Here is a 24,344-nt window from a genome sequence, read left to right as displayed (position 1 = left end):
GGGACCAGACCTCAGGACTGGAGGCATGGGGCAGGGGGGCGGGCACAGCGCTGGGCGGAAGGAAGGGGCGGGCAGAGCTGAGTCATTCAGTGGGGTAGGAGTTAAGTGGTCAGAGGGCAACCGACCTCAGCCGGTGAAGGAGGACGCTTCAGCCAGCCTAGGAGGGCACCCTAGCCCCAGCCTCCTGGCCTCCCGGGTCCTCGGCTCTGCCTGCGCCCTGGAAGTACAGGCCTAGCACTAGGAGAAGACCCTCACTCAGTCCTGGCTCTTCAGAAGCTCCTAACTGTGAAGTCCAGATAACATGTTCACTTCCTTCCAGCTGTGGATATTCAGCTGTCCACAAATCTACAGGCCCTGGCCGGTGGGGGCGGGGTACAGTGGCCACCCCCACTCTCAGAGATGACTCCCGGTGGGGGCGGGGCACAGCGGCCACCCCCACTCTCAGAGACGACTCCCAGTCTGACGGGGAGGCAGGACATGCACTAGGACAGAAAACTTCCCAGGCATTCATGCTCTGGCCATCGGCCTGTCCTGCCCACCGCCTGTCCGGTCTGTCTGTCCTTCTCAGTTGTCCATGCCCTTACCTAGCCCTCAAGACATGACAGGCTCGGGCCTGTCACCCTTTCTAGAGACATTTTATTGATGATGTTACGCCTAATCCGGAGGGACTCGAAACATTGAAGACACAAACAAAATCCGTCGAATCCACACCAAAGCTTTATTGTTTAGCTTGGCCAAGCGGGGGCAACTCCGACAGAAATCTGAGGGAGAGCGCGCTGGCCCTTTGTTCTACCTAGTTTTATAGTTTTGCAAGCAGGAAGTATAGAAGCAAAAATTGCAATTAAGTGCCCTTTACCACTATTGGTTATAGTCATATGCCCTTTAACATGATAGGACCACATTCAATTTGCAAGCCATACATCATTTTGGAGAAAACAAAATTTACAAGTCAACACAATGGTAGAAAGATGTCTCTTTACATATTAAAAGGCATTCCTATATTTTCTAGTGTTTATCCACCATCTCTCTGTCCAGAGTCACACACATTAACCACATGCATTCACATGGGAGAGGTAGTTTCCGTGGGGACAAATGCCCGCAAATGGCTCACTACTATAAGAAAAGGTTTATTTTGGCTTTTCTCTTCCTGCACCTGGCTAGCCATTCACCCTTTCCCCACAGGTGTGGTGGAATGTCAGGGAATCCATGTTTTCCTTCCCTTTGTATTTACAATACAATGCCATCCTGGTTTTATGCCAATCACACAGTACAGAGATTATTCACAAAATTTCTCTGCACACCTTAACCTAAATTAATAAAATGTTCTTTAAGCCTCTTAAAATATTAATATTGATTCTGTAGCTTTTGGTACTTGACAACACCTGCGGGTGAGGTGGCGCAGTGGCTCCTCAGGGCTCCTCAGATGACTACAGTGAAGTGTGTGCGTGTGTGTGTGTGTGTGTGTGCGTGTGCGTGTGTGTGTGTGAGTGTGTGCGTGTGTGTGCGTGTGCGTGTGTGTGTGAGTGCGTGTGTGTGTGTGTGCGCGTGTGTGTGTGTGTGAGTGCGTGTGTGTGTGTGTGAGTGTGTGCGTGTGTGTGTGTGCATGTGTGTGTGTGAGTGCGTGTGTGTGTGTGAGTGTGTGCGTGTGAGTGCGTGTGTGTGTGTGTGAGTGTGTGCGTGTGTGTGTGTGTGTGTGAGTGTGTGTGTGTGTGTGTGTGTGTGTGTGTGTGCCCTCCCTGCCAGCCGGCTGAATGACCCGGGGACTGGGTATACAGGATCTGAAGCCAGGTTTGCAGCCCAGAGGGTAAGCAACGGCTTCCTGATCTGGGTGATGACAGGAGGTCGAGGACTCCAGGGTGGTGAGGGAAGTGACATTGAACCTGCACCACCTCGCCTGCCCTCTGACGTCCTCTCGGTCCCCCAGGACAGCTCTGCACAGTCACTCCGGGGGACAGCGCAGAGCAGCTCTCCTCACTAGGTGAGTGCCCTTGGCTCCAGCATTCTCAAGCTCGACGTTCGTGGCAGGATAATTGTTCCTGGTGGGGGTTGTCCCACGCACTGGAGGATGTCTGCCCATGGGATGCCCGAGCCACCCCACTCCACTCCCCAGTTATGACAACCAAGAATATCATTAGACACTCCCAAGCATTCCCTAGGGACATGGCCATCCCCAGTCGATAGCCACGGACCTCACTTCTCTGGGCGGGCCCTGGGTCGCTCCTGGGTAGGACAGAACAGTCATTTCTGCCCTGCCAGCTGCGCTGGTAAGGACCAGACAATGAAACAAACAAGTTCTCAGTTCTCATACCCCCCAGGGATGCTCTCACCCTCCTCTCCGGACCCTCTTCATCTGAAGGGGGCTCACTGTTTTTATAAATGCCATGGAAATGCTAGTTATTTTCCTTTATTTTGTATTTTTCTGAAGTTAGAACCAGGCAGTGGGGGGAGGGAAGGACAGACAGACTCCTGCATGTGCCCGACTGGGATCCACCCAGCATGCCCACCAGAGGGTGATGCTCTGCCCATCTGAGGAGTTGCTCCATTGCAACTGGAGCCATCCTATCACCTGAGGCAGAGGCCATAGAGCCATCCTCAGCACCCGGGCCAACTTTGCTCCAATGGAGCCTTGGCTGCAGGAAAGGAAGAGAGAGATAGAGAGGAAAGAGAGAGAAAAGGGTGAAGAAGCAGACGGACGCTTCTCCTGTGTGCCCTGACCGGGAATCGAATCCAGGACTTCCACATGCCAGGCTGATGCTCTACCACTGAGCCAACCAGCCAGGGCCGCTAGTTATTTTTCTAACTGGAGGAGGATTCCTAATATCTTGTCATCACAAGCCAAAGGCTCTATGGAAGAAGCAAAGGACAAGACCCCAAGTCTTTCTTCAGCAAGACACTCTCTCCACTGAATCAACCAGCCAGGGCCTCAAATGAGCATTTTCATTTCTCTTGGGTATATATGGGTGGAATTTCTGGATCATATAGTAATTCTACGTTTATCTGTTTGAAGAACCAGCAGACTGTTCTCCAAAGTGGCCGCACCCATTTACATCCCCACTAACAGTGTATGAGTATTCCAGTTTCTCCACATCCTCGTCAACACTTGTTATTCTCAGACTTTGATTACAGCCATCCTAGTGGGTGTGAAGTGGTATATCATTGGTTTACATTTGTCTGGTAACTAAAGATGTTGAGCATTTTTTCACGAGATTATTGGTCATTTGTATATCTTCTTCAGAAAATTATCTTTCCAGATCCTTTTTCCATTTTTAATGCAGTTATTTGTCTTTTTATTATTAAGCGGAGTCCACGTTCATCCACAAGGGAATGGCAGCTCACATAAGCCACAGCCGCCTCAAGGCCCAGGGCATGGGTCAACACCACAACGCCCAGAACTACAGGAACCAGAGCTTCGAGGAGCTGCAAGAGCTCTGTCTGAGGAAGGGGATACTCTTCGAGGACCCCATATTCCCTGCCGAACCCACCTCACTGGGCTTCAAGGAACTGGGTCCCAACTCCAAGAGTGTTCAGAACATCTGCTGGCAGCGGCCTACTGTGGGCACCGGGAGGGGAGGCATGGACCCCCGGGGGTGGCGCGAAGTGTAGCAATGCTCCAGTCACTTTGATAACCTCCAGTCCCCCACAGCCCCGCCCTGGCCCCGGCCCCGCGCTCCGCCTCCAGCAGGGTCGGGGACAGTTCTAGACATGCTTATGCAAGACCTCCCATAACCCCTGGGAGAGTCACGCACCAACCTTTGCTATGATAACCTACAGCTGTACCAAGCTGGTCCATCACCCTCCCTCTCCCCCATCGTGATCTCCCCTAGAACCCTGAGGAAAAGGGGGAGGGGAGATGGGAGGAGGGTGTCCTGGTCTCCCTGAAAACTTGATTCCTTCACTGCAGGAGATCACAAGCAATCCTCACTTCATTAAGAATGGGGTCAGCCCCACGGACATCTGCCAGGGGGTGCTCGGTGAGTGGGGCCAGGAAGGCCGGTCTCCCTGGAGGCGAGGTGGGGTGAATTAGGGAGGGGGCTCAGGTGGGGTGTGCCAAAGTGCCTTCTGAGGCTGGGGCACGGGACTCCTTCGGTCCAGGGGACCTCTTCTGTTTCCCTGTCACCCCTCTTCTGAGGAGATGGTAGCAAGGGTGTCAGGCAGGTCTTCCTGCTCCTCCCTGAACCCAGATTGTCCCCGACCCGCAGCCGTCTGGGTGCTGGTAGTAAGCTGGGGTGCTGTATTAGTTACCGACCGCTACACAACATATTACCCCACGGCTCCGTGACTTAAAGCAGCAACAAGTGTGCTGTCGTCTGATAGTTTCCGTGGGGCAGGACTTCCAAAGCAGCAGAGCCCGGTGGGCCTGGCTCGGGTCTCGCACGAGGCTGCAGTCACCGTGCCGGTCAGGGCTATGGTCACCGGTCACCTGAAGGTGTGATGGGAGCTGGAGGGTCCACTTCCGAGACGGTGTCCTCATATGGCGGAGGTCTGAGTGCCCATACCATGGGGTAGCTAGCTTCCTCCAGAGTGAGTGGTCCAAGAGAGAGACCAAGGAGGAAGCCATGATGCTCTACCATCTCCGGCCACATTCTACCTGTGAGAAGCAAGCATGAAATCTGGCCCACACTCAGGGGCAGAGGAAGAAGGCGCCACGTCCTGAGGGCAGGAGAGTCAAAGAACTTGCTCAGTCTGGGGTGTCCCGTAAAGGGGCACTGGGTCCCCTCAATGTCCCTCCCACAGGCTCCCAGGGACAGTCCTGAGAGACATCTTCCTCCATAAACCTGGTCCTATTCCGCAACTTCCTCCAAACCTCTCACTGCATCTTCAGGGATGAGTCCAGGCTGGGGTTTTCTCTGTGACTGAATTCTGATCTGTGGTACAGAAAAGAGCAGGGGGTGTGCAGGACAGAGGCCAAGGAGAGCTCAGCCCCCCAACTGCTGCTGCTGCTCACTGGGCTGGACCAGGCCAGGGCTATCAGAGAAGAAAAATCGGCAATGGTGTATTGAAGTGTCCTTAACCTTCCCTTTCCCCCCTCCGCCTCCCTCCTGGGTTCCTCTGGGAGCCAGGAGGCCATTGGTAATCACAGAAGCTTTCCCTGTGACCTCAGCCTCAACCTGGCCCAGGGTACCCATAGGGAGCACCACTTGTCTCACAACTCCAGTCCTCGGGGTCCGAGATCCCAGAATAGAGATGGCAACAGGTGACCTCAGGCTGGCATACTGCCCCTGTGCCCAGTGCCTAGCCAGAGACCCTGGGTACACACTGAGCCACTTGAATTCCCAATATTATGTGGGTGACATCAGGGAGAGACGTCTGGGTCACTACAGCAGGGTACTCGTGGGTTAGAGGTGGGGATAGGAGGGGAAGGTGATTGGATTTGTTCAACGGAGGGGAGATGATTGGTTCTCTCCCAAAGGAAGCGGGTCCCGGAGGGAGGAGCAACACCAAGGCCAAAAATTCCTCCTCACCGAATCCCAAAACATAAGCACCTGGCTCTGATTTGTAAGTCCCTCAGGTAAAGGAGAAGGTAGAGTAGTTTACTTCCCCCAGAGCCTGTTCCCTCTGTCCTGCGGCTCCCGCTAGCTTCCTTAGCCGGAGGCCCGCCCAGCAGGAGCCGCAGGAGCCACAGAAGCCGTTGCTGCTCCTCCATGGCTTGGAGTTTGGGACCCTCACACATGGGGGAGTGCTCAGGATGGAAGCCCCTGCCTGTCTTTCCAGGGGACTGCTGGCTGCTGGCTGCTATCGGCTCACTTACCACGTGCCCCGAACTGCTGTACCGTGTGGTACCCAAGGGGCAGAGCTTCAGGAAGAACTATGCTGGCATCTTCCATTTTGAGGTGAAGGCTGATTGGAGCGCTACAGCTGCTTTGTGCATGTGTGCGTGGTGGGTCGGGGGAGTATGAGGGCGGAAGAGAGTCACTATGTGCTTTAAAGGTCACCTTTTTTCTTTTTGAAAAATGCCATTGTTCGGGTGGGGTTTTGCTTAATTATCATAGAAGTATCTGCTCACTAGAGAAATCATGTAAGCTAATTTTTTAACTCCCCTCCAAAAAATAATTACCAGTTTGTGGTTCTTCTTCTTCTTCCTCTTTCCCTTCCCCTTCCCCTTCCCCTTCCCCTTCCCCTTCCTCCTCCTCCTCCTCCTCTTCTTCTTCTTCTTCTTCTTCTTCTCCTCCTCCTCCTCCTCCTCTTCCTCCTCCTCCTCCTCCTCCTCCTCCTCCTCTTCTTCTTCTTCTTCTTCTTCTTCTTCTTCTTCTTCTTCTTCTTCTTCTTTTCTCTCTCTCTCCATAGATACACGCACACACATATATGTGTGTATGTATAATATTGGGAAGTCTTTGTCACATAACTTTTGGAACCTGCTCTTGATGTTTTAGCAACATGTGGATAAATTTCCCATGACATAAAATAGTTCTGAGAATCACAAGAGTTTTTAAGCTTCAGGAATCCTAAAGTCCAACCAAGGTCAAAATGTTGGGTCCCCTTGGAGGCCAAGACAGGACCTGGAAATGAGGCTGGTGGTGAAGTGCATGCTTTTCCTGGTCTTGCTCTTAACCATTGAGCCATTCTGAGGGAGCTGGCTCTTTGACACTGGTATGTCACTGGACCTGGCCACCAGGGGGCGCTCGTGCACCAGAGGTCTCACACGAGACTGTGTGTGTGTGTGTGTGTGTGTGTGTGTGTGTGTGTGTGTGTGTGTGTGTGTGTTAGTGTGCTTCTGGTGGAAGGTGGGAGGGGCAGACAGATACCAGATGCCCGTGGCCTGCTGAAGCCCACCTTGCTGCCCACAGATTTGGCAGTTTGGACAGTGGGTGAACGTGGTGGTGGATGACCGGCTACCTACAAAGAAGGGCAAGCTGGTGTTTGTGCACTCAAGAAAGCACACTGAGTTCTGGAGTGCCCTTCTGGAGAAGGCGTATGCCAAGTGAGTGCAGTGCCCTGAGCCAAGGAATTGGGCTTGCCTCCAAAGCTGGCCCACCACTTGGCTGCTATAGCGGTACCTGGAATCAAGGGAAAAGGCAGGGCGTGGCAGGGCGTCCTTGCCTTCCCTCGCCATGCCCTCTGATGTCCAGCTCACGTCTCTGTCCCAGAGCCCACACAGTGCCCTCTCTGTGCCCGCAGACTGAGCGGGTCCTATGAAGCACTGTCAGGCGGCAACACGGTGGAAGGCTTTGAGGACTTCACGGGGGGTGTGACCCAGAGCTTCCAGCTCGGCAGGCCCCCCAAGAACCTGCTGAGAATGCTTAGGAAGGCTCTAGATCGATCTTCTCTCATGGGCTGCTCCATCGAAGTAAGCCATGCATGGTCCTGCCTCAGGACCTTTACTCCTGCTGTTACTTTCACCTAGAAGTTCCTTTCCCCAGATACCTGCATAGCTAGCTCTTTCTTATTCACATTTCAGTTCAGATACCCCTTTCTCAGTTTAAATTAGCCACTCCAACCCCCATTCACTCTCTGCTTTGAAATTATAATATGAAATGTTTCCTTATCTATGTATTTATGAAGAGCTTATCTTGTCCAGACAGTCTTTACATTCCATGAAGGCAGTGACCTTATTTGTCTCAGTCACTGCCTGATCCTGAGACTTAGGATGACACTTGGTATGTAATAGCTACCCGACAAATATAAATAAATAAACCTAGAGAACTACTGTATGACCCAGCAATTGCATTCTTGAGCATTTACCCCAGAGAAATAAAGACATGCCCACACAAAAGCTATACACACAAATGTTTATAGCTGCTATTTTCATAATAGGCAGAAACTGCAGCCCTGGCCAGGTAGCTTAGTTGGCTAGAGCGATACACCAAGGTTGCAGGTCTGATCCCCAGTCAGGGCACATACAAGACTCAACCAATGAATGCATAAATAGGTGGGGGGAAAATCCCGTGTTTCTCTCTCTCTCCCTCCCTCCGTCCCTTCTTTTCCCTCTAAAATCAATAAATAAAAATTTAAGCCCTGGGCCCTGGCTGGTTGGCTCAGTGGTAGAGCGTCGGCCTGGCGTGCAGAAGTTCCGGGTTCGATTCCCGGCCAGGGCACACAGGAGAGGCGCCCATCTGCTTCTCCACCCCTCCCCCTCTCCTTCCTCTCTGTCTCTCTCTTCCCCTCCCGCAGCTAAGGCTCCATTGGAGCAAAGATGGCCCGGGCGCTGGGGATGGCTCTGTGGCCTCTGCCTCAGGCGCTAGAGTGGCTTTGGTCGCAACATAGCGACGCCCAGGATGGGCAGAGCATCGCCCCTGGTGGGCGTGCCGGGTGGATCCCGGTCGGGCGCATGCAGGAGTCTGTCTGACTGTCTCTCCCCGTTTCCAGCTTCAGAAAAATACAAAACAAAACAAAACAAAAAATTTAAGCCCTGGTCAGATAGCTCAGTTGGTTTGAGCATCGTCCCAAAACACAGAAGTTGCTGAATGTGATCCCCAGTCAAGGCACACACAGGAACAGATTGATGTTCCTGTCTCTTTTCTCTCTCTCTCTCTCTCCCTTCCTCTCTCTCTAAAATCAATAAAACAAACATTAAATTTTTTTTAAAAACTGCAAGCAACCTAGATATCCTTCAAAGGGTAGCTAGTTAAACTGTGGTGCACACAGCACAGAGCACTGCCCAGTAATGAAAAGTAATGAACTACTGGCATGTGCAACAACTTAGGTTAAGCTCAAGGGAAGTATATGCTGAATAAAAAAAGCCGATCCCAAAAGGGTCCATGCTGTATGATTCTATCTATACGACAATCATGAAATGACAAAGTGAAAGAAATGGCGAACAGATTAGTGGATGTCAGAGGTTAGGGAGGAGAGTAGTAAAGAGAGGTCATAAAAGGACAAAAGGGTGTTTGTGGTGATGGAAATCTGAATCATGACAGGTGGTGGATACCCAAAACTGTGCATGTGACAAAACGATTTAGAACACATGCGTGAGTGCTAGTGAAGGTAGGGGAATCTCTATAAATTGATAAATTGCACCCAGACCACCATCCTGGCTTTGATATTATGCTATATAGCTTTGCAAGATGCTACAACCAGGGCAGACTGGCTATGAGTAATGGATCTCTCTGTATTATGTCTTACAACTGCATTTTAAGATTTTATTTATTGATTTTGGAGAGAGGATAGACAGAAAGGGAGAAGGGAACTGAAAGGCAGAAACCACGAGCCGAACCGAAAACACGAGGCTAGTGTGTTCCGGGAAAAAAAAAATATTTTAAAAGCATCTGGGTGCAAGTGGGAGGGAGAGTTAGATATAGTGGTTGCTGCAGGCATTTGCTGGGATGGGTTGGGCGCACCTGGACATGCTCAGATTACCATATCTTGGTTTGTGGCCTTGGTCACTGACTTGACAATGAGCAGGAGGAGGAGGGTTCAGCTGCAGAAACACCTCCTTTGCAAGTTTGTTTCCTGATGTAGCACAGGCCTAGCCAGAGTGGTCCTATCTGGTATCCTTGCTAAATTTTCAGGACAGCTGTGGTCAGGAATCTCCCAGGAACAGTGGGGTCCTGGCGCCCCTGGGCCTGTGGCTAGGTTTTTACAAACAACCATTGTGATTTAAACTCCCCGAAGTGTCAGGTCCTGCCCCAACATAAACTTTTTCTGACCTTCCTGCAAAGGTCAACTTTTTGCTACATTTCAAAATGAAGGCCAGTAAGCCGTTAAGAGAGAGAATAGCAAACAATTAACTACAACCTTGTAGTGGGGGTGAGAAGATTCTGTTTTAGAGCCCTTCCTCCTCCTCAGGGCCTGCCCTGATGGCAGCTTCAGGATGGCAGCTGAGTAGTCGTTTTATCTGTTAGGAACCCCTATTAGTTGCTTCTTGTATGTGCCTTGACTGGGCAAGCCCAGGGTTTCAAACTGGCAACCTCAGCATTCCAGGTCGATGCTTTACCCGCTGCGCCACCACAGGTCAGGTTAAAAATACAAAGTTTAATCTTAAAGAAATAATCCTTGTCTTCAGTGCCCCAATCCATTTGATCAGATCCTGAATCCGTTTCCTTCCTCTCCGTTCTATAGATCACCAGTGAGAGTGACTTAGAATCTGTGACTTCAATGATGCTGGTGAGAGGACATGCTTACTCAGTGACCGGCCTTCAGGACGTGAGTGTGACAGCTGCACCCAACCCCGGGGGGCATGTGAAGAAAGAGAACCTTTGCATTCCCTTGTGACTCTGACCTCTTCCCACTCCCCACCTAGATCCTGTACCAAGGCAAGGTGGAATCCCTGATCCGGGTCCGGAATCCCTGGGGCCGAATTGAGTGGAACGGAGCCTGGAGTGACAAGTAGGCGCCCTTGACCGTGCTCACTCAGGTGCAGAGCACACAGGCCCATAGCAAAGCCGTGTCACAGAGGGACCCACGGGCATCTACCTCAAGGCACATCCCTCCCCTCTAGGTTCTCTTCTCCATATAACTCAGGGCCCCCCAGTGGGCATTCAGGGGTGAGGGCATGTCCTGAGGGACAAGGAGTTTCCTCCTGCCCCCTACCTCCTTCGCTGCTTGCCTCTGTTCCAGCGCCAGGGAGTGGGACGAGGTGTCACCAGACACCCGGAAGCAGCTGCTGCACAGGATGGAGGACGGGGAGTTCTGGTCAGAGGGGCTTGGTGGGCTTCCTCCCCTCCCAAGCCCCACCCGTCTACTTCCCTCCCTCCCCACCTTCCCAGCGGTGTGGCGGAGGTGGCGGCTCCCGGGAAAGGGGGTCCTAGCTGATGGGCTCCAGCACCCGCTGCCTCCGCCTCAGGATGTCCTACCAAGATTTCCTGAAGAACTTCACAATGCTGGAGATCTGCAGCCTCACTCCGGACGCGCTCTCCGGGGACCATGGGAGCTACTGGCACACCGCCTTCTATGAGGGCAGCTGGCGAAGGGGCAGCACTGCGGGCGGCTGCAGGAACCACCTAGGTGGGCGAGGGGCCTCAGGGTGCAGGGAGCCAGGGAGGGGCCGCCCACTCACCACGCTGCCCAGCCCGGGGGGCCCAGGGTGACAGGGGCCAGGGCCCACAGCGAGGTCAGGGGTCCCTCAGATCCCACGGGCTCTGCTGAGGAGGGGCGGGCACGTGGCTGGGAAGTCCAGGCGCCTTGGGAAGGGCAGAGCCATCGACCTGCTTCCTCCACAGACACATTCTGGACCAACCCCCAGTTTAAGATCTGTCTCCCCGAGGTGGACGATGACACAGAGGACAACGAGGTCTGCACCTGCATGGTGGCTCTGATGCAGAAGAACTGGCGGCAGGCGCGGCCGCAGGGAGCCCAGCTGCAGACCATCGGCTTCATCATCTACACGGTGGGTGACCCCCTGGCCGCCCAGCCATTCTCGCCCCCCACCTCCCACCCCCCGCACCAGGCTCCACAGCCCGGCTCTTTCTTGAGCGGTGCATTGTCCTTTTGGGGCGGGGCCAGCAGTTTCCTATGAACAGATTTTTAAACTCTGAAACAGTAAGGGTAGTGCTCCCTTGTGCCAGGCATCCTTCCAAAGGCCTTCTGACTAGTAACGCCTTGTAGAAAGAGGTAGGAGATTGAGGACCAGAGAGGTGAGGTCTCTCTCCCAAGCTCACACATCCAAGGGTCAGCAACAGAACCTGTCTCCTGATTCCCAGACACTTTGTGACTTCTGCACAGGCCCCCACAAGCCTCCCCGAGATGTCCCACCAGGAACACTGACTCCAGTGACCAAGAGAAGTCCCTGACAAGTGTTTCCCAAACCACGCTTTGCAAAAGCCTAGAAATGGCCATTTGTTCATTCTCTTGCATAGTCACCAAGTATTTATGAAACACCTACTGTATGCCAGGCGCCAGTCCAGTCTCTAGTGGTTCCATAGTGAAAAAAAACAGACATCAGCCAGGTCCTGCTCCTAGGCTGTGAGTCTACCAGGTTAACAGAACCAGCTCAAGTCAAGTCATTTCCAAGGTTAGACGTATTCCTTCCAGGAAAAGCTATCTATCGCCCACCCCACCCCCAGTCTACAATGCAATCAGCACATTAAAGACTCTGGTCATCCCTGCAGGACAGCAACCTACTTGTCTTGGTTTAACTCACCTTCCTACAAATTTATTGGTGTTCGCCCTGGCCGGTTGGCTCAGCGGTAGAGCGTCGGCCTAGCGTGCGGAGGACCCGGGTTCGATTCCCGGCCAGGGCACACAGGAGAAGCGCCCATTTGCTTCTCCACCCCTCCGCCGCGCTTTCCTCTCTGTCTCTCTCTTCCCCTCCCGCAGCCAAGGCTCCATTGGAGCAAAGATGGCCCGGGCACTGGGGATGGCTCTGTCGCCTCTGCCTCAGGCGCTAGAGTGGCTCTGGTCGCAACATGGCGACGCCCAGGATGGGCAGAGCATCGCCCCCTGGTGGGCGTGCCGGGTGGATACCGGTCGGGCACATGCGGGAGTCTGACTGTCTCTCCCTGTTTCCAGCTTCAGAAAAAAGAAAAAAAAAAATTTATTGGTGCTCAATGCTCAATTTCATAATCCTTCATTGGCTTCCGGCAGGATATGAGTGTCCCGTGGGAAGATGCTCACTAGCCGTTCACCTCAGCTCCTTCCATTTTTAGCAGGGTGAACTGGGCGAGTTACTTCACCTCTGGGGGATTCTCTTTCCTGTCCTTATCCTGCAGCAGAGAAAATCTCCCCTTGGCAAAACTCATGTAAATTGTACTTTGCTGGTCAAAGCTGAGGGGTTATTAACCCCAGGACTTTTATCAGAGCCCACGTCCCACCCTATCACCAGTGCCCCAGTGCCCTTAACATGTCCCCGCCAACACACACACTCACACACACTCACACACTATGTGTACCACTCACATACACACACACACTCACACACACTCACACGCTATGCGTACCATGCACATACACACACACACTCATACACACTCACACTCACGTGCTGTGTGCACCTCTCATGTGGCTTCTACAGCCCTGAGCTCCTTCACCGTCCTGGGGGTCTGACCGTCCTCTCTCTTCCTTTCCCAGGTCCCGAAGGAGGTACAGAAGCCACGGGGCTCGATCCCGGCCAGGATGCACGTGGCTGGGCAAAGGGTGGAATTCGGCAAAGGGCTCTGAGGGCTGCTAGGCTGGGATTCCAGCCCCCTCAGGCCCTGGGTGGAAGTCAGGGAAAGAAGACATCATCACACCAGGGCCACTGCCAAGTGGGTGGTGTCCAGGCCCAGTCAGTTGATGGAGATGTCTCCTCGCAACCCTGCCCAGCCAGGCTCCACCATGGAGGTCCCTGTCGCCCAGCCCCCGCCCGCCCCCGCCCCCGCCCCCGCCAGCCCTGTACCCACCTCCCGGGCACCTGTAGTTGCAGAACATCCAGGATATCCACTTGAAGAAGGAGTTCTTCACCAAGTATCAGGACCACGGCTTCGCGGAGATCTTCACCAGCTCGCGGGAGGTGAGCAGCCACCTGCAGCTGTCGCCAGGGGAGTATGTCGTCATTCCCTCCACCTTCGAGCCGCACAAGGAAGCCGACTTCCTGCTTCGGGTCTTCACAGAGAAGCACAGCGAGTCCTGGTAAGGGGCCCCACCTCGCGGCCCCAAGCTCACCTGCTGAAGAGCTGTAAGATGTCAAGCTCAGGGAGCAGTCATCTGGCCCCCTCCCCCTCCCTGTCCCCATGTTACAATCAGAGACCCTGGGGCAGAGGAGAGGAAGTCCCAGCTAGTAGCAGAACCAGAACTAGAACACAGATGCTGTGAACCTGTTCGTATGGCTTCAGATCTATGAGCTAACTCCTTCCAGCACTCCCCCTCCCCACCCCCAGCCCCCCATACAGAAATCCCTGTCTTCCTGACCCTTGGTAACCCCTGAGCCCCATTCACTTTTGCCCAGGGAACTGGATGAAGCCAATTGTACAGAGCTACTCCAAGAGGTAAGGCTCGAGCTCTGGGCTTGAGGGATCAGGGGAAGCCTGGGGGGGGGGGGGGTGAAGGAATTTTCTGGACTGGGCGGGTCCCTTTCCCATTCCTTTCCCTCCAGGAAAACATCTCTGAGAAAATGGACCAAGATTTGAAACGTCTGTTTGAGATAGTGGCAGGAGGGGAGGTGAGGGCTGGGGGCTGGGGGCTGGAAGGCGGTGGTGGGGCTGAAGGGGCCAGCCCAGGGGTTCACAGTCCCCTGTCCTAGGACAAGGACATAGGCGTGTTCGAGCTCCAGAAGCTGCTCAACAAGGTGACCTCCACACGTGAGTCCCCAGCCGCACCGCCCACAGCCCGGCCCATGCACAGCACCCCCTGACACCACTGCCGGCACCCCACAGCTCCCCGCTCACTCCTTCCCTTCTTCCCGCTGCCCCCCCCCCCCAGTCAGACACTTCAGGAGCAAGGGCTTCGGCCTGGACGTGTGCCGCTGCATGGTCAACATCATGGATGTATCTTCCTGCCCAGCGGGCGGCCCCATCTAGTGTTCTCCTGTCCCCGTCCCCTACCCCTCAGCCTGAGCCCACGTGGCCACCTCTCTGGACAGCCATGCCCTCCTCCCTGATGGCTCCGGGGTTCCAACCGATACCAGTGCTTCCGGCTGTCGCCCTCCCTTTGCGAGCCCCTCTGCTTCCCTGCCCCCCCCGGGGTGCCCCCTCGCTCCCTTCTCTGATATCCTTGACCACCCTGCAGAAAGATGGCTCAGGCAAGCTAGGGCTCCGGGAGTTCCAGATCCTCTGGGAAAAAATCAAGAAATGGACGGTAAAGGGCATGGAAAGGGCAGTTTCTGGGGGCGAGAAAGGTGGGGTCCTCAAGAGGGATGGGGACTAGTCAGGAGGAAGCTAGAAGTGGGGCCTCTGACTAGACACACACACAACAGGCCAGGATCTGCCCAAGTGTCGGTGTATCAGCTAGGCAAAATATAAATATTTAGTAAGCCTGACCTGTGGTGGCACAGTGGGTGAAGTGTCGACCTGAAACGCTGAGGTCACTGGTTCGAAACCACGGCCTTGCCCGGTCAAGGCACATACAAGGGGCAACTACTTCCTGCTCCTCCCTACCTCTCTTTCTCCTCTCTCTAAAAATCAATAAATAAAATCTTAAAAAAAAAAAAAAAAAGGAGACATGTAGATAGCCCTGGCAGGGTGTCAGAAGCCCCCTGGTAGGCCTGGAATTCACCCTGCAGTTCCCAGATGTGGGTCTACAGGGGGAGCTCAGGGGATGGGCCGGAGAAGGGAGCCCCTGGGGTCTCGTGTGGCAGTTGTGTCACAGCAGGAATGAGGAGCCCTCGGTTCTTATCTTCCTGAGAGAAAGAATTCAATCAAGAGACAAGATGCAGCAAGTCAAGGAAGAATTTATTGGCCGTGCAGGAAGGAAGTCAGAGGAAAGGGGGCCTTGGAAACAGGTTCAGGGGGTCAGCCTGGGACGAGCTGCCGCTGCCCACTGCTCCCCTGGTTACAAGTCTCGGGGGGTCCCTTAGAGCTTAGGAAAAAGAGAGAAGCAAGGAGAATGCACCTGGGGAGAAGAGGAGGGGGGGTAGGAGGAGGGGGAGGGGGAGGAGGAGGAGGTGGTGGTGGAGGTGGTAGGGGAAAGGGAAAGGCACCAGTGTACTCCCCGAAGGGAGGCGCACTGCGACCTCTGTCCTAAGGGATTTTAAGGGTGAGGAGGAGTTTAGGGGAAGTCCCAGGGGAGGATCTTAATAGAATAGTCATTAGCTTTCCAGGTGTGTTCTTTTAGGGTAGCGGTCTCCACTGACTGGTCGATGCCCAGGCAGGGTCATTAGTCATTGCAGCTGGTCCGTGGGGGCTTCCCTTCCCTTAGTCCGGTTTTCTGCTCTCCCAGGCCTGGAGCTGAAGAAACACAACTGAGGCCTAAGTGTTGTCTCTAAGGAGTTAATGCTTAAGCGCTACTCTCTGGCTTCCTTGTTTGTTCCTCCTCCGAGGGGTCTAAAACCACATGACCAGCGATATGCCAGGGGAGGGTCCGAATTCCATGACCAGTGATATGAAATCAGGGGATCTAAACCATGTAACCAGCGGAGGGAGGAAAGGTCGCCCTGGGAGTGAGGTCCTTGTTCCCGTTGCTAGGCACCCGGGGCATTTCGCCCTGGTGGCCCTCTGCGCCTGGCCTGTGGTCCTTGCTCCCCTCGTGTCTGACTGCGCCCCACAGGGGTGAGGCAAGCACCGTGCCACGCACACAGCCCTACCTCCCTACCTCCTCTGTGTGCCCCTTCAGCACATCTTCCAAGAATGTGACCAGGACAACTCGGGCACCTTGAATTCCTATGAGATGCGCTTGGCAATTGAGAAAGCAGGTGGCCAGGGGACAGGAGGGGCCTTTGGGGCAGGGAGGGAGAAGGCACGGCCGGAGGGCTGGACTCTCGTCTGCACACCTCTCTCTCCCAGGCATCAAGGTGAATAACAAGATTACACAGGTGCTGGTGGCCAGGTATGCGAATGATGACATGATCATGGATTTTGACAGCTTCATCAGTTGTTTCCTGAGGCTGAAGGCCATGTTCTGTGAGTCAGGCGCATGCCCGCTCCCCACCCTAGGCTGGGACCACTGCCTTCTCCTACGTACCTGTCTGGGGAACTCTGCTCCGAAGCCACTCCCCTTACAGGGCACAGATGGTCTGGGTTCAAGTCTTAGCTCCACCTTGCCAGCTCTGTGCCTTGAGCAAGTCAGTTTATCTCCTGTGCCTCCATTGCCTTGCCTATAAAATGGGGATATTAATGGTCCTGCCCTCATAGGATGAAAGTACAGATTAAATGAGTTAGTGTACGTGTGGAGAGCATTCAGAGCTGGGCCTGGCTCAAAGCAAGGCTCTTTGACTTGTCACCATTAGTGCCCTGCTGGTGGGGGGAAGAGGTTAGCTGGGGAAGCAGCAAGGGACAGCTTCTTACATCCTTTCTCATATATTTTCTAGTCGGGCGTGGGTCTTTCTGACTCCACTCTCAATGTCTCCTCTTGCTTCCTCCCCCAAACAGCATACTTTCTCACAATGGACCCCAAGAACACAGGCCAAATTAGCTTGAACCTGAACCAGGTACAGGAAAGGGCTCTTCCAGCATCCCCTCCCATGGCTCCACCCACCCTCTGCTCTCCCCAGTCGTCCTGCCCCACCCCTCCCCTCAGATCTGCTGCTTCTCTCCCCGCAGTGGTTGCAGATAACCATGTGGGGATAGAGGGGACACAGGAGCCCGGCTACCTGACCCCCCCATCACCACCAACAACAACAACCACCACCTGGCTGGGGTTTTGGCCTGGCGGGCAGGTATGCTTTGCAGCTCTCAGCTCCGCAGTTTCTGTTGATGGAATGGGCTCCAGGAAGCAGCCCCTGGGTCCTGGATACCGCGCTTACTCCCTCAGCGGACCTCCACGCCCAGCTGCCCAGCTCAGTGCTTCCATTTTCCCTAGGCTTCCGGTGGCTGGATTTACTCCACAGCCTCTCTCCCTTTGAGTATATTTTATTAAATACTAAGTGATACTTCCCCAGTGTCCCCTGGCTGAGGAGTCTCTCCACACCTTGTATCTTGCCTACACCTGACTGCTGACCACCCCTCCTGCCGTGGCCTCTCGTGTGTGTGTGTGTGTGTGTGTGTGTGTGTGTGTGTGTGTGTCTGTGTGTGTGTGTCTGTGTGTGTGTGTGTGTGTGTGTGTGTGTCTCTCTCTCTCTCTCTCTCAGGGGCATTAATGGGCATTAATATAATAACTCACATCACTGGCTCTGTGTCTCTTGTTTCCAGGAAAAGACTGGCAGGGGCGGAAGTCACTTCCTCAGCACCCAGTGGCTCTCAGTAGGGTAGTACCATCACACCTCCAGGGAGCATTTAGAAATGCATGGTTGTCACCACAGCTAGGGAGCACTATGGCATTTATGGGCAATGCACATAAATGGGACAGCTTAATGCACAGCTGTCCCTGCAAACTGTATACAGCACGGTACCACAGAGAAGTGCCCAAGGGGAGATCTGGGCCGGGGGCCAACCAAGGTCCCTGCTGGAGCTGAGCAAAATTAGGGCCCTGACTTCCTCTCTCATCCCACCCCTCAAACTGGGGTCTCCAAAGGTGGCATTGCAGGTGCCTCAAAGGTCAAAAGTCCAACAGTGACAGAACCTGACCTGTGGTGGCGCAGTGGATAAAGCATCGACCTGGAACGCTGAGGTCACCGGTTCAAAACCCAAGGCTTGCCGGGTCAAGACACATACGGAAAGCAACTACTACAAGTTGATGCTTCCCACTCCTTACCCCCACCCTTTCTCTTTCTCTCTTCTCTCTCTAAAATGGATATTTAAAATCTTTTTTAAAAAGTCCAACAGCTGGCCTGACCTCTGGTGGCGCAGTGGATAACACATCAACCTGGAACACTGAGTTCACGGGTTCAAAACCCTGGGTTTGCCTGGTCAAGGCACATATGGGAGTTGGTGCTTCCTGCTCCTCCCCGATTTCTCTATCTCTATCTCTATCTCCTGTCTAAAATGAATAAGTAAATAAACAACAACAACAACAAAAGTCCAACTGCTGCAAAAGCCAGCAGGTGGGAAATGACCTAACCCTTCTGAGTGAGAGGCAGGAGGGGTGAGAACTGTCAGTAAGCTTACAGTTAGAACACTGCTCCTGCCGACCCAGTGCCCTCCCAGGATGCATCAGGGGACTCTCAGTCCACCAGTCCTTGACCTTGGCGTCTCTGCCCCAGACACCAGTCCCCCTGACCCCCGCCCCGGCCCCCAGCGTCCTGCCGCAGTGAGAAGAGAGAGACCGTCTGAAAGCCCCTCAAGGGCCCTTCTCCAGCCTTTCCTGATCCCTTCCTGGCTTCCAGGGCTCTGGTCTCTCCAGCCTGGCCTAGGCCCTGGGCCTGAGAGCTTTGCAGCCTGGTGGATAGGAACAGCCGCCAAATTCCCTTCGATTAGGGGTCTTTCGACTCCGAAAGAGTCTCACTGCTCCTGGTCAGTGTACACTCCCAACTTCCCGGGGAGCTGGCTCCGCATTTCCTCCCGCAGAGGTGCTCAGGGCTCCCTCCGTTTGCACTAACCCGCCGGTCTCGTGCTTTAGTTGGGGGGTGGCACGCAATCTGCCTTGATCTGGTGACTGACTCTGCATCAGCCCCGCCCCTCTCCCCGTCCCTCCTCCTGACTTCAAAGACTAAACCGAGTCTGCCGCCCCCTCCCTCCACGCCCACCCTCCGCCTCCCGAGGAACGTTTCCGACCCTGCCGCTCCCACCCCTCGCCCTCCTCTCTCCTCTGCAGTCTGTTTTGGGGGGAAAAGGTTAAAGGTTCTCTTAAAGACTGATTCCTCCACCCCGGCCTTCCGCCACCTTCTCTCCCCCCCCCCACCCCCAGATCTGCTTTCGAAGGAGCGCAGGTCCGTCCCGGGTGGTGGAAATAGAGCTCATTGAGGGGGGCCGGAGAACTAGCAGGTCCTTTGAGCTCTGGAGAGGTCCCAGGGAGCCCTGCGTGGTTCTGGAGAGCCCAGCCCTTGTTCCTTGTCCTGGCGCAAGATGCTGCACAAGACGGCAGCCTCGGACCAGTTCTCTCCCTCTTGAACACAGCCCTGTTCCCATCTGTCAGGCAGGGGTGACAGTGCCTCCCTATCCCGGAGGGGAGTTGTGGGGACAGCTGAGGCAATGGAAGTGGAGCCGTGTGCTTGCTCAGCGCTGGCGCTGTGGGTGGAGAAAGGGACCACATGTTGATGCTGATGAGCTCAAGGAAGGCCTGCACGGGGACCTTCCAAATGCAGAGACTGGCAGTCACAAAAAACTCCTAACTGAAAGTCACGGTGGGCAGCAGACAAAGGTTAGTCTTTACCTGAAGTGAACCTGTCTGTTGTCTTTTTGCATCTAAGATAACAAACCTTTGAAATGTCTGAGATCATTTTCAGATCCCTCAGGGTACACCTGCCTCACCAGAGCAGGAGACCACAGAGCTCCTCATTGTCACCTTGTCTCCCAGTACCATCTTCATGTGCTGTAAATGTTGTTGTTAATTACTTTGTACCCACCAATGTAAAAGTATATGTCTCGCCTGACCAGGCGGGGCTCAGTGGGATAGAGCATCGACCTGGGATGCTGAGGACCCAGATTCAAAACCCCGAGGCCTCCGGTTTAAGCGCGGGGTCACCAGCTTGTGCGAAGGGTCGCAGGCTTGAGCATGGGATTGTAGACATGACCCCACAGTCTCTGGCTTGAGCCCAAGGTCACTGGCTTGAGCAAGCGGTCACTCACTATGCTGGACCCCCCTGGTCAAGGCACATAAGAGAAAGCAATGAACAACTAAGGTGCCTCAACAAAGAATTGATGCTTCTCATCTCTCTCCCTTTTTTATTTTATTTTATTTTATTTTTTTAATTTTTTTAAATTTATTCATTTTAGAGGGGGGGGAAGGAGTAGGAAGCATCAACTCCCATATGTGCCTTGACCAGACAAGTGCAGGGTTTCAAACCGGCGACCTCAGTGTTCCAGGTCGACGCTTTATCCACTGCGCCACCCCAGGTCAGGCCTCTTTCTCTCTTGCACTAAAACAAAATCAAACAAACAAACACAACCAGTGTATAATGTGTATGTCTCTCCATTTTACTTCTTATCCAACCCCAGAGATTTCCCACGCTTTGCTTTCTCCCTCCCTCCTACTCTACACCCAATGGATTTCGTGTAACTCTCTTACACCTCCTCCTTTTATTATTTTTTTATAAAAACTCATTTATTGATTTTAGAGAGGAAGAGAAAAAAAGAGAGAGAGAGAGACAGAAACGCCCATCTGTTCCTGTATGTGCCCTGACCGAAGATCAAACTGGCAACCTCTGTATATCAAGGTGATGCTGCTCTAACCATCCACCAGGGCCCTTGTTCTAGTGCAGACAGTAAGCTGCAGCCTGCCCCGTGGGGGTGCAGGCGATGGAGCATTGACCGAGAATGCTGAGGTCGTTCATGGGTTCCAAACCCCAGGCCTGCCCAGTCAAGGCACATATGAGAAGCAACTAGTACAAGTTGATATTTTCTGCTCTTCCCCCACCTTTCTCTTTTTCTCTCTCTTCTCTCTAAAAAAAAAAAAAAATTAATAAATAAATTCTTTAAAAATAAAAAAAGCTGAAGAACTGCCATTCTTTGGTGCATTTTCTCAATCTGTTGAAATTGTGCTGCTGGCAATTGTCATCAGTTTGGCTCAAATAAACTCATAAAAAGTCTATACAAGTTAGAATGTTTCCTCAACAGAGAAAGGGACAGGCAGACAGGAAAGGAGAGATGAGAAGCACCAATTCTTCGTTGGGGTTCCTTGGTTGTTCATTGATTGCTTTCTCATATGTGCCTTGACGGGGGTGGGGGCGTTGGGGGGGTTGGCTACAGCAGACCGTGTCAAGGCAGCAACCTTGGGCTTCAAGCCATCAACCTTTGGGCTCAAGCCAGTGACCTTGGGGTCATGTCTATGATCCCATGCTCAAGCCAGCAACCTTGAAGTTTTGAACCTGGATTCTCTGCATCCCAGTCCAGTGCTTTATCCATAGCGCTTAAGAGACAACTAGCTTAAGATCCCCACACTTGGATCCAACAAAACCCCATTTACACTTTGTGTGCTGAACACTAGGTGGCGCATCGTTCACCCTAGATCAGGGGTCAGGAACCTATGGCTCGCGAGCCAGATGGTGGCTCTTTTGATTGGCTGCATCTGGTTCGCAGACAAATCTTTAATAAAAAATAATAATAATAACGTTAAAAATATAAAACAGTCTCATGTATTACAATCTATTCATTTCCTACGGCTCATGTTCATGTTTGCGGTGGCTGGAGCCAATCACAGCTGTCCTCCGGGACAACACCAAATTTTTATTAGATAATGTGTAACGTACACGGGTCATTGTATGGCTCTCACGGAATTACATTTTAAAATATGTGGCGTTCATGGCTCTCTCAGCCAAAAAGGTTCCCGACCCCTGCCCTAGATTATGATGTGAGGCGCACCCTCTGAGTTACCTCATGGCAGCCCTGTTTTCAAGAAGCTATGTGAATTAGTATACACTGAATAAATATAGCTAAACAATACCTGCATTCAACACCGATGAAACATGCATACATCACATTCCTCTATATCCAAAATCTAAAATAAGTTCCTTCAGCTCTATCCAGGCCTGGCTGCTCCCGCCTCCTGCCTGCCACCTCTGGTCTCTGCACCCCACCTCCCTCTCCATTTCTACAGCCCCTCTGACAATCCCAGCTCAACTCCACCTGCCTCCGCGCCCAGCCTAATGCTCCGGGAAGCCATTCCCTCTATGGCCTTGACAACTGCTCTTCTTTTCTGGTCCTCAGTGCGGGCAGCTTCCTCTGTTCACAGCATGGGCCACCAAGTTCTGCTGGGGACAGGCACTACACCTTGCGACCTGCATCCTGCACACTCATGCCAGGTGACCTTGATCGAGGCCACGTGGCAATCTAGATTTCATCTCTTGACTAACTGCCATTCTGCACAGCTGCTGTTCCCCTCCCTCATTTCCGCCAGATCCTTCTCTACAGCCTCCAATCTGACGGCAAAGATGAGACCACATCAGAGAAACTGCCTCAACCCTCCCTCTCCTGTCCTGCGGATTACATCCCCAGCTTCACGCTCTGGTCTCTGAGAAAGTGGGGTCTAAACTATGCTAAAAATCCTGCCACCTGCAACAACATGGATGGACTTGGAGGGCATTATGCTGAGTGAAATAAGTCAGACAGAAAAAAGATAAATACCGGATGCTCTCATTTATATGTGAAATCTAAACAAAAAAAGAACACACACAGAATAAATTGGTGGTTGCCAAGGGCAGGGGTGGGCAATGGGCAAAAAATAGGTGAATGTGGTTAAAAGGTACAAACTTCCAGTCATAAAATAAATAAGTCACTCTGGCCAGTTAGCTCGGTTGGTTAGGCCGACATATCATCCTGATATGTCAAAGTTGCAGTTTGATCCCCAGTCAGGCACATACCAATGATTCGATAAACAAGTGGGACAGCAAATTCATGCTCCCCTCCCTCCCCTTCTCTACTATCCACAGATAAAAAATAAAATTAAAAAGCTGGATATTAGATTTTTTTAAAAGTTGGAAAGAAACCAAATATCAAATCATTATGTTGTACACCTAAAACTAACATATTATCTGTTAATTATATCTCAATAAAAATAAAATAAAAAAATAAAGGTGCTAAGAACACCATGAAATACTATGCCACAGTTAGAATCAAGGGACCAGATGTCACACAGCAACAGCGATACTGCCTGAAAACATGCTGAGTGGAAAACAGGAAAGCAAGATGAATACAATAGCTTTTATTTTCCATTGGAAAAAATGGTGTGTGTTTTTTTTTCTTTTTTTTTTCTTTTTTCCGAAGCTGGAACCAGGGAGGCAGTCAGACAGACTCCCGCATGTGCCCGACCGGGATCCACCCGGCATGTCCACCAGGGGACGATGCTCTGCCCCTCTGGGGTGTCGCTCTGTTGCATCCAGAGCCATTCTAGCGCCTGAGGTAGAGGCCACAGAGCCATCCTCAGCGCCCGGGCCATCTTTGCTCCAATGGAGCCTCGGCTCCGGGAGGGGAAGAGAGAGACAGAGAGGAAGGAGAGGGGGAGGGGTGGAGAAGCAGATGGGCGCTTCTCCTGTGTGCCCTGGCCGAGAATTGAAACTGGGACTCCTGCACGCCAGGCCGACGCTCTACCACTGAGCCAACCGGCCACGGCCAAAAAACGGTGTTTTTAAGTAGAACCTAAGGCCCTGGTCGGGCTCATAGGAGAAGCAACCATCTGCTTCTTCTCCCCTCTCTCTCCTCCTTCTCTCCCTCTTCCCCTCCCACAGCTAGTGGCTTGATTGGTTCGAGCGTTGGCCCGGGCACTGAGGATAGCTCAGTTGATTTGAGCATCAGCCCTAGATGGGGGTTTCCAGGTGGATCCCAGCCAGGGTGCATGCAGGATTCTGTCTATCTATCCTCCTCTCACTTCAAAAAACAAAAACAAAAAAAAACCCTGGCCAGATGGCTCAGTTGGTTAGAGCATTGGCCCGAAGCACAGAGGTTATCGATTCGATCCCCGGTCAGGACACATGCAGGAACAGCTCTATGTTCCTGTCTCTCTCTTTCTCTTTCTCCCTTCCTCTCTGTCTAAAATCAATAAAATCAATAAATAAATAGAACCTAAAATTTACCATCTTAACCATTGTTAAGTGTACACTTCAGTGGCATCAGCACATTCACACTGCTGTGTAGCCATCACCACCACTCCTTGTAAACATTGTGTGCAAGTTTCTGTGGGAACATACAGTTTTTGTTCTCTAGGTCAACTCGTATACTATGCAAATATATATATATATATATCTTAAGGAGATTCCAGATAAGGGCATGAGGCTAGAATTGTCCATGTGGTAATAGGTCCTATTTGGAGATATTAATATGAATTGATGTTTAATGTAATATAGATAGAGATGGTTACATCAAATATAGAGA

At 52.6% G+C, this 24,344-nt stretch overlaps 1 protein-coding gene across 1 annotated transcript; it reads left to right on the top strand.

The window, feature by feature from the left end:
- Window positions 1-3,324: 3,324 nt before the first annotated feature.
- On the top strand, window positions 3,325-17,072 carry CAPN11 (calpain 11). The gene is made up of 21 exons (XM_066359314.1): window positions 3,325-3,552; window positions 3,902-3,971; window positions 5,713-5,831; window positions 6,786-6,919; window positions 7,117-7,285; window positions 9,997-10,080; window positions 10,178-10,263; window positions 10,495-10,569; window positions 10,721-10,881; window positions 11,097-11,263; window positions 12,943-12,954; window positions 13,271-13,482; window positions 13,799-13,838; window positions 13,946-14,011; window positions 14,093-14,150; window positions 14,272-14,336; window positions 14,578-14,646; window positions 16,120-16,198; window positions 16,290-16,406; window positions 16,875-16,933; window positions 17,046-17,072. Exons 1-21 carry the CDS (start codon window positions 3,325-3,327, stop codon window positions 17,070-17,072), a joined length of 2,097 nt encoding a protein of 698 aa, XP_066215411.1.
- The last annotated feature ends 7,272 nt before the right edge of the window (window positions 17,073-24,344 follow it).

This window comes from Saccopteryx leptura, chromosome 1 (genome assembly GCF_036850995.1).
Source record: "Saccopteryx leptura isolate mSacLep1 chromosome 1, mSacLep1_pri_phased_curated, whole genome shotgun sequence".
NCBI classification, from domain to species: Eukaryota; Metazoa; Chordata; class Mammalia; order Chiroptera; family Emballonuridae; genus Saccopteryx; species Saccopteryx leptura.
The sequence above is the reverse complement of the archived record's forward strand: the minus strand, read 5'-3'. Positions and strand labels throughout refer to the sequence as shown.

Bases quoted from the DNA above. Each gene is read 5' to 3' on its own strand.
- CAPN11 (XM_066359314.1), top strand. From the start codon at position 3,325: ATGGCAGCTCACATAAGCCACAGCCGCCTCAAGGCCCAGGGCATGGGT. The intron at 13,483-13,798 runs GTAAGGGGCCCC...ACTTTTGCCCAG, and splicing joins GAGAAGCACAGCGAGTCCTG to GGAACTGGATGAAGCCAATT. The intron at 16,934-17,045 runs GTACAGGAAAGG...CTCTCCCCGCAG, and splicing joins TTAGCTTGAACCTGAACCAG to TGGTTGCAGATAACCATGTG.